Source organism: Antrostomus carolinensis, unplaced genomic scaffold, assembly GCF_000700745.2.
Source record: "Antrostomus carolinensis isolate BGI_N321 unplaced genomic scaffold, ASM70074v2 scaffold16714, whole genome shotgun sequence".
Taxonomy (NCBI): Eukaryota; Metazoa; Chordata; class Aves; order Caprimulgiformes; family Caprimulgidae; genus Antrostomus; species Antrostomus carolinensis.
The window spans coordinates 5422-15274 of NW_010312948.1; the positions used below are offsets into that span (position 1 = coordinate 5422).

Sequence of the window (9853 nt, forward strand, 5' to 3'; positions counted from 1 at the left end):
CTTAATTGTAACACTGTGTTTCTAAAGAAGCAATTCATTTGCTGTGCAACAGCAATTGCAGTTGTTTTCAGTTTAACTGTAAAGCAAGTTCTGTTTTTTCATTGGCATTCAATGGCAGCAAACTTGATTAGGCCTTTTAGTCCATAATGGAGGTACTACAAAACAGAAAATATGCCAAGAGTATACAGTATAGGCTGAGTGGCAAATGCTGAAGTATTATAATGTCACTAGTCCCACTGGTTTTTCTTCTTTCTTTGATTCATGTATTTTCATGTTCACAGATCCACTGTAGTTTTCTGCCAGTTAATGCTAACAGGAAAAAAAACCCAAACCAAAACAAAAAAACCCAGCTCATCTGCCTGAGGAGATTCTGTTGTAATGTCTCCAGTGACTGTTCCTGCACCAGGAGGTGAAGGAAATAATGGACAACATGGGAAACTTATTTTTTTCCTTTTTGTTTTTGGAGCTGTGTTGCTCTGCGCTGGATTCCTGCTTTCAGTCTTTATTCTCCAGTCCTGCCCATCTGGAACCTTCAGTGACTGCAATGAGGTCCTTAAAGCTGCTGGGCCTGTGCTGGCTGTAACTGGACTGGTTTGTGTTTTACTGGCACGATCAAGGGCCAGGCTGTATATAAGACAAAGACAATTGCAAAATGAGCAGGTGTACAGCCTTGTTTTTTGTCGTGGGAGCTGCCAGTTTGCCCAGTTTCTCATATTCGGATTCCTGTTTTTAACCAGTGGAATGCTAATTAGCATCCTGGGCATTTGGGTTCCTGGCTGCAGCCCTAGCTGGCACAGCGTACAGCTCAACCACACTGGCAGTTCTGATGTGGACCTCCAGGGCTGTGGATTCCTGTCACTTCAGATCATGGGACCTTTGATTGTGCTCACTGGGTTGTGTTTCTTCGTGATAGCTCATGTTAAAAAGAAACAAAACTTAAGTCTCAACCAAGACTCTTGTGAAAGTGAAGAACATCCTCAGAGCCCTGAATCTTTTCAGGTTACAGTAGGTGGGTAAATGTGTGAACTTTACATTTGAAAGTTAGAGGGTTTTTTTCACTAATGATTTACCTCTGAACATTACTCATTTGAGCTCTAAGCATGTCAGTCCTGGCATGTCAAACCAGCGAAAACAGAAAAATGTTGCTTTGTCCTGTATGTTTTCTTTATGGTCAGTTCAGTTACCTTTCGGAGACAAAACCTTTTCTTTGGCATAAAAAGGAGGGTCTGGCTGTCTAGGCAAAAGAAGCCACATAATCTGACATTAATTAGTCCAACCTCACTTCCTTTCCCAAAGGGTGTAGTTGACGCTGCAGATCACAGGTCTAATGACTCCTGTGACTATATTTAAGATTTATTTTAGCTTTGAGCTCTGACCCCTTGAACAGGAGAATCTGATTCATAAGCAGTGTATTGTATTTTTTAAATCATGGCCACATCTTCCATCAGTCAGAGATGTAACTGCAAGATGCTTCTGTTAATTGCACAGTATTTGAGTAAACATGGTGTGTTAGCAAGGAATGTTCCCCTGCATATAGCACTGCTTTTAATGCCCCATGAATACATTCTATGCATAGATTATTCAGATAACTTTCTAGCTCTCTGAAAGGATTGATGGGTCAATTGTAGTATTGCTAGCCTGTCATCTGACTGACTGTACTTGAAACTGATTGTGCAAAACTTTTTCCTTCTGCCTGTCTAACCAATGTACAGACCTGTAACCTGAGGATCCTCAGAAAACATGAGGGTTTAAAGTCAGTTTGGCCACCAGGATAAATCAAAGGATCATAGAAAGGAATTCAGATTGTCTTTAAAGGCAAGAAAGCAAAACTAGTGGATTTCTTTTCCATTAGGAAAAGTAAAACTGAAAGGCTGAAGGCTGAGGTCTAGTTGGCATAGTGACATTCTGGAACAGTGGTGACTTAGCTAGAAAACATTTCTTGCCCCACTCAACAATTTTGATGCTCCCTGACCTGTCCTTGCATACAAATTACAAAGGGGAAAAGGTGCCAAGCAGCTGTGAATGGTTACAGAAAATATGCAAGCTCAGTGAATGATACAAACTTTCTGATTTGGTTTTTTTTTTTTTAAAAACCCAAACAACAAACATTTAAACTCCTTAATTACAAAGTATAAATTGGCAGATGTGCTGCATAGTACACTTCATAGTGAATTATGCATCAATAGCATAATAGTACTAATGTTAATGTGCCTTCAGCTATGAGTAATTTAGTAGGGAAACTGTCAAGGCACAAAAAAAGTCAGTCATCAGAACCATTAATGACTTTAATACTTTTGTTATAACACTGCAGTAGGTGTGGAGAAACTTAAACCACCCTGTTTTAGATATATGAGGAAAACTAAATAATTGCCTACCCTTAAAGTGAGCCAACAGTAACTGTGTGCTTTGCACGTCTAGTTTCTGAAGATGGCTAACAGTGAAGAGGTTTGTGTCTCTTAGCTAGATGGAACACTCCCCCTCCCCAGGTGTATTTTCTAAATGAAATCTTCCATTGATGAATGTGCTGCATCTTTATTTTGGGATAATTCTGGTTTTGAAAATACCTCCGATGTACTTTAGCAGCCCAGAATATAACAGTTCTGTATGCGAGATCATTGCGTTTTATCTTAAAAGGTAGACAAGTCAAATATTGTCATTCAAAATAAGGAAATATTCTAGGATACAATTAGAATAAACAGTGGAGCTCAGTTTCTTGGAGGTGGTAATCGATGGGTTTTTTCCTAGGTGATGCTGTAATGGTGTTCCCACCTCCACCACCTCCTTATTTTGCTGACCCTGTGTCACCAACCATGACACGTCTTATGTCAAGTGGCTTGTCTACAAGTGAAAATCCTCCACCATACCACTCTATCTTCAACAGTGGGTAAGACTGTTCTCTTCCCTGTCTTTGGAAACCTAAGATGTTTCTCAAAGTATCCAAGAGCATATTCTAAAATAATGACTCTGAATTAACTTTCTACTAGGCCTACAAAGTTGGGTTTTTTTAGTGCATCGCTCAACTTACTTCAGTTACCTTACTTGAAATGGCAGTAAAATATCCTAGTCTAAAAGGGGACTCACCACAGTGTGTCCTTCATGGGGGTTAAATTCCTACTAGCTTATTATGACTGAAAAGAACTTCTGAAGTGAAAATAAAGCGTTAAATCAGTGGCCTTATTTAAATATACTTAGATTTCTTCCACAGGTTGCCCAAGAGAAGGTGCCCCAGTGGCATGATATTCCACACTGTCAGATTTTAGGAAGCTTCTGTAGAACCAATGTAGCGAGACCTTCATAACACCTATCCACTGTGACCCTAGGAATGCCATTTTAGTGTGTTTGGTTCTCCCTGTGACCCCTGTCTCACTGCCTTGAGGAACTGAGATCTGCTGTGCTGGTCTGCCTTGTTCCTGCTGTGGCAGTATGTTGAGATAAAAGGATGCCTTGATATTGCAGGAGAAGAGCAGGATGTTCCATGGAGCTTAAAAGGGAGGTTACAATGCCAGCTTCATCTCAAGCTGTGGTACCCTACCCTTACAGCACTTTTCAATACACTGAATACAGCTGATTTGATGGATGTTGCCACCACCAAGCTCAGGGAGCAGGACCGGCCAACTGACTGAAGAGTTGTCTGCACCACAGGAACTTGCAGGGTTATTTATTGCCTGTGTGTTACCAACAGTGGGCTGCTAACTTGAGGGTAAAAAAGGTCACTACAAGGACCACATACTAGGAACCAGAACTAGATCTGGGCAAGAGTGCTAGATGCCACATACCTAGAGCTCCCAGTTTATTTTCAGGCCCTTAATGATCCAGAATTGACTTGACTTTACTTTTTGGAAGGTCTTCTGTCAGCTTGTTTTTGATCTGTGGGTCAGTAGGTGGAGTGGGACTTTTTAATTGGATTACTTGATTACAAAACTGTACCTGAAGCATCCTAAACACCATCACTGCAGCAAGAGCCCCAGCCTGGCTGTGTCCAGTCATAGTAGTTGTTGGGCCATTGTTTTAGTGACTTTCCACTATACTCCAGACTTCTCCGCTCACATGAAGCAGTGTGTTCCATGACCAGACTTACCAGCTGTGTGCCTGATGTCAGTACTTCTTCAAACCTATAGTGCTAATCTTCCTTTTGAAGCAAGCAAGCATGAACCCTCTTCCTGCCCAAAGACCTAAGTGCCACAGGAGGAGGATACTTGTGTTAGCAATGGTGCTTAATCTTGTTACCACACTGTGTGCAGCCATGTCTGTGGTTTTTTAGTCATCCTTTGAAGTATACCTGGTGGATTCTTGAGGCTCAGCCCCTCTGTGTGAGGCACTCTTTTCCCTAGTGAGTCACTGCCAACAGCTCCTCATACTGTCTTCCATTTCCTAGTGCCTTCCTCAAAACATTTTCTCCCCAACTTTGTTGGAGACAGTAGATGCTTCCTTCTGTTGCTCTTAGCACAAGCCAAACTGTCCTACCTTTTCTCAAAATTGCTTTTTTTTTAACATAGAACAAACACCTCTCTATCAAAAGCCCTACTCACTCTTCCTTGCTGCTAGAGCAGCCCCTCTCTAGTGCACAGTGGGAGTGGCCCCCAGACAAAAAAGATCACGTACCTACCATGTAGGGAAGGAACACGCACAGTGTTTGTTTCACACTGACTGAGGTCCAGCTTGAGGTTGATGACTTGTGCTGGGTGATGTAATACCTAATAAACCCTGGCTACACACATAATAGTCTGCATTTTTCCACTTAAATTGTTTCAGAGAGAGTACCCTTTTACAAAGCTGATGAGAATCTGTCCCTTACTTGGTGCCCAGAATACCTGCCAATTCAGGATGATAAGGGTGTTTGGGATCATCATTCAGGGATGAGATGTTTGGGTTGATCAAGCAAAGGTGCTTTCCAGAGAGCAGTGGCTCTCATGACCAGGCACAAACTGTTGGTGAAGAAATATTTTTTGTTAAGTATAAAAGTCTTTGCCTGTTCTTGGGATGCAGGTGAAATATATCAGCTCTCAGAGCTATACTACTGCAATCAAAGGACACTCAGAGCAAGCAGGAGAGAAAATAAACTCCTGCTGCTGAAAGAAGGAATTTACATGAAGTTTGTTCTTACTGGGCTGGGTGGAGAAGGTGTCCACAGCTGGAAGGTGTTTCATACCAGCTGCTGCTTGTCCTGGAGTCAGGCACTGCACTGACCCTGTCTGTACTGCAGCTCCAGTGTGTGCTGTAACTGCCTTCTGGCATGTACATCCCAGGTGTACATAAAAAGCAAATGGTTGTGCGTGGAGAAATTACTTGCCATGCGTGTGAACCTGGACCTCTAGTAGCCCTGAGACAGCTAATTCAAACATGGTCCAAGGGCACTCTCAAAAACCATTACAGTTTAAATACATTTAGCAGACCAGGCTGGAGTGGATAACTGGAAGAAATATGGGAACATACATGTTCTGCTGTAGTCTTACAGCTAGCTGAGATACAGAGTTGACTCTATACCACCTGTCTGTAAAAGTCAGTGCACAAAACTGAGGGCCACAATTCCTCTCTACCCTGTAATTTCAGGCCCTGAATTCAGATACAGGTTGCCTGCCAATGTGCTAGGTAAAATGTGTGGATTATCGAAGGATGGGAAAGAATGCAAGCAGCACATCCTGCACTGAAAAAATAAAAACAAAGGGTAGTGGGAGAATGGCAAAAAAGCTAGTTCCTTAAACTTCTCATGGGCTTTCACTGCTGATGCATCCACCAGGCGACTCCTCTTCCCTTCACCCATTCTCCTAACAAAATCCTCTGCAGCTGGATCAATGGCCTCAACCCACGAATGTCCAGTTCTGGTGCTCTGGACGCCCATCAACTCAACAGGCATTGATTGCCTGTGGGGACTTCTCTGTCACACAAAAAGGCAGTTTGTAGCCCAGCTTATTGCAGCAGTTTGGAGGGGAGTGGACAACACACCTCAACCTTGGGTGCACAAACCCTGACTTCCTTGGTGTTGTGTGTGTGTGGAGGTGCTCTAGCTCTTGCCCTTCCATGCTCCCCAGGGTCCTCACAGAGACCCTGTGAGTTGATATTGTCTCTGTGTGTTTCACTTGGTCGTGCTTTCCTGTGGCTCAGCACTTTGTAGCAGTCATAGCATCCTCCTAGAATGGTTTTGGTTGGAAGGGACGTTTAAAGGCCATGTAGTCCAAACCCCCTGCAGTGAGCAGGGACATTTTCAACTAGATCAGGTTGCTCAGAGCCCCATCCAACCTGACCTTTAATGTTTCCAGAGATGGGGCTTCTACCACCTCTCTAGGCCACCTGTTCCAGTGTTTCACCACCGTCATTGTAAAAAAAATATTCCTTACATCTAGTCTAAATCTTGGAGCTTAATAAAAGTTTCAAGTTGCCTTTCTCATAAGATATCAAATAACTAAGGATTGTGATTTTTGTGATGCAATTCTAACTCTAGTAACTGTTTCATAAGGGGAAGGGACAGTGTGTATGTGGTGGACTACAGAAGGAAAGATACATTAGGAGCCAAGGATCAGAAGAAGATTTAATAAGATTGTGAGATAGCCCTGCAAGAACAGCTAAATACACATAAGTCAGGCTGTGACTGGTGATATGAAAGGTTAGAAGGGAGCTTGTTTGCCCTTCCCCTCTGAAGTAGAATTTTCATATGAGTCACAATGTAGCCCACGGAATGAAATCCTAATGATTATGCAAGTTCTTTGCTTCAGGGATTTTTAAGGAGTGTGTGCATACATGTATGTTTATGTAAGTCAAGTGGAATTTCAGTCAGAGAAATAGTAGTAGAGAAATGAATTATGCTAATATGCAGTTTTGTGTTTTGTAGAGCACAGCTTGCAGATGATGAAAGAACAGTTGCTATTAGAGACTATGAAACCATATATACAATTTCTGGAAGCAGCTCACCTTCAGATATTTTACCAATGATATACCTCTCATCTGAATCACCTCCAAAGTATGAAGAAAAAGCATCGATAAATAATGAATATTCGACATCATCTTCTTCATCTTCTTCATCTATTTCCATAGACACATCTGACAGCAGCTCATAGAGAACTGTCAGTTAGACTTCATTTTTAAATTAAATTGTACACTAAGATTTACAATTTTTGAATTTATTTACATTTTGTATTAAAAGCAATAATGTTGGCTGTGTCTAATTTTTCATCAAAACGCATAAATGATGGATTTGTGTTTCAAGAAATATTAGATAATACTGGGCTTCTGAGCAAGTAGTCTGAAGGGATTCAGTTCACTGCGAGAATGTTAAATGCTCATCTTGTTCTGTTACAGCTTCAGTTTCTATTTTTAGTTGTTCTTTATATAATGGAGGCACTAAGTAAAGACCAACTTTTTTGTTTATTTTAATTAAATCTGTTTGGAATTTCAAAAAAAAGAAATAATTAGAAAGTGTTTTTATTTCTATTTTTATATGACTTTTGTGGAAAATACTTGTTTGTAAAGTTATTAACTTCATATGTACTCTGAGAGCATCACAAACAGGGGTGTTTAAGACTGGGACCAAATATGTTACAGAGAATTTAAATGGTTACTTTTTTTGTCCGCCTGGTAACAAACACTCCATAGCTTAATTTAGATCCTCTCTGGTCCTTATGTAAGTATAATCCCTATGAAAATCAGTTTTAGTCAGCAGTTAAGAGCCCTAAGGCAACACTGAGGATAGTTAATAGGCTAACAGTTTTAACTGTAGTAATGAGTGATTTCAGGGGGATTATACTTCTGTAATACATCATCTTTCATGGTTTATGCAAGGAGTACTTGTTTTGAGTGGGTGCCACTTAGCAATGGTATCTTCCGAGTGCAGACGTTATTTATCAGCAAATGCAAGAGAGGCAGTTTAGTGGAAACGCAGACAACAGATGTTTTTAAGTGACACAGTGCTTGGCAGACCCTTCAGAAATACAGCCCTCAGCTCCTCTGTCCCTGTGCAGTCCCTGAGTTAGCAGTAGCTCCTGCCATCAGGATGGTAGGTTCTAGTTCTGTTTCGTGAATGTTTGCACCCATTTCCAAACTGAAGGATTTGCTTGTCGTAGGTAAAGATAGTTAGCAGGACCTGAGTTGCTGTGGACCTTTGAGGCTTTATAACTTGCTCTGAAACCTGTTTGAGAAAACCAGTCCTGACCCTGTGCCCAGAAACAGAAGAGGCTTTGTTGAGCATGGTCAACTTGCCAGTGTTAAAACATCTTGCAGGAGCCTTCTCTGTCCGGCTGAGTCTCTGAACACCTGTGTGCTCTGGCACCTCAGCTGCACCTCGACTTGTCTTCTGCCATGCTACATTTCTGGGAACCTGGCTGTAACAGAATGCCAAGCTTTGAATTAAGCACTCAAGTTCCCTCCTGTCCCTAGGGAAAGGTGATTGCCTCTTGTCAGCTTTCTACAGACATGTCTTTCACCTGCAGAGTTCTTCAGAGAGGTCTCCTGCATTGGCCAGTTGTTCCACCTCTGTGTTTGCTCAGTCGTGTTAGGGCAGCTCTTTGTGCAGCCACACAAAGACAAACCAGCCAGTGAGGGAGGTATATTTAGCCAGCAACAGAGCTGAGGGGCTTATGCATGCAGAGTAATGAGCAAACACGGTGCAGAGAGGGATTTAGCATGTGGGAGCTGATTAAACTGGCGTGACTCAGCCATGGAGAATGTCTATATGAAGGAAGGGGATCCACAAAAGCCAGAAGGCATTTTGTCCTCTTTTTCTCTCATGTGTTTTTTGCCTATTGAGTTTTTCAAGAATGCTGTTCCTTGAATGCCTTCTGTAATACAAGCTATGGCTTAACATCTTTTAGATTATTGTTTATTAAAGCTTTTGTTTCTAACCTGATTTTTAACAGGGGTGCCCACTGCCCTGCATGGTTCGTACATACAAAGCCTAGCACATGTCAAAGGAACTTGTCTCTCTCTGGATTTGTCATGCTATTATATAGTGAGTACAGAAACTGGGAATTTTTTACCTAAAAGATGCCATGCAGACAAAGACCCATGCTGGCTTTGTTCTGTTGTTTGAATTACAAATGAACACTCACTTACTGGAAGGGTTAAAGGTCAAAAAGCATTTAAACAAATCTTGAAATATGTCACCATCTTTTTTTTTTTTTTAAATACAGTGGCATCTGATTGCTAACTGTAAATGTATTAAGCTTTTCTGCTGCCTGCAATTTGCTCAATCAGTTGTTCCCAAGATGTACCCAAGAGACCAGACAAAATGAGCAAAATATGTTGACTGTGAGCTGAGTCTTGTGGAACTGAAACATGATCACCTTGTTTTTCTTCAAGGTCATTGTGTTTTGATCTTCTATTGCGGAGTCTCCAGTGTGGATCACTCTATTTCTAAAAAAGCAGTCTTCACAAAAAGCATGCTTTAGAAGGCTGCTGACCTGACTCTTTAGAGTCAGCACCTGAATTTCCTGGGAAGGGTAAGTGCTACCTCTGAAAACAGGGACTAAAAACAGAATTTCTCTGTATCATTTTGAGAAGATGCTTATGAAATAGTTCAATGTACAGCTGTATTAGCTTCTTCTGTTTTTGAATGGGAGGATCATTCCTTGAAAATTCAGTGGATGTGCTGGGTGCATCTCAAGAACCTGCTGACCACTGAGAGAGCTAACATAGCCAGGGCAACAGTATTTGCTTATTGTGTTGTCGAAATCTGCTCCAGCAAGGTCAGAAAATGTGAGTAAGAGGCTAGCAGATCTGCCTCCACCACTGAAGGCTACCACTGGGTGAACAGCATTAGTGGGAGGAATTTTTTTGTAGGGAGTAGGGGTGAAATGTCTGTATTAGAAAGGAAGCAACACCTTGTAAAACTATAAAAGTAGCTTAAAATAATACAGAATAGCAT

The 9853-nt window shown here is 41.5% G+C and overlaps 1 protein-coding gene across 1 annotated transcript; it reads left to right on the plus strand.

Moving 5' to 3' along the window:
- The first annotated feature begins 347 nt into the window (after positions 1–347).
- TMEM171 (transmembrane protein 171) lies at positions 348–7065 on the plus strand. The gene is made up of 3 exons (XM_010167182.1): positions 348–1009; positions 2746–2884; positions 6827–7065. The coding sequence occupies exons 1-3, from the start codon at positions 379–381 to the stop codon at positions 7050–7052; spliced, it is 996 nt and encodes a 331-aa protein (XP_010165484.1). The 5' UTR covers positions 348–378; the 3' UTR covers positions 7053–7065.
- Positions 7066–9853: the final 2788 nt, after the last annotated feature.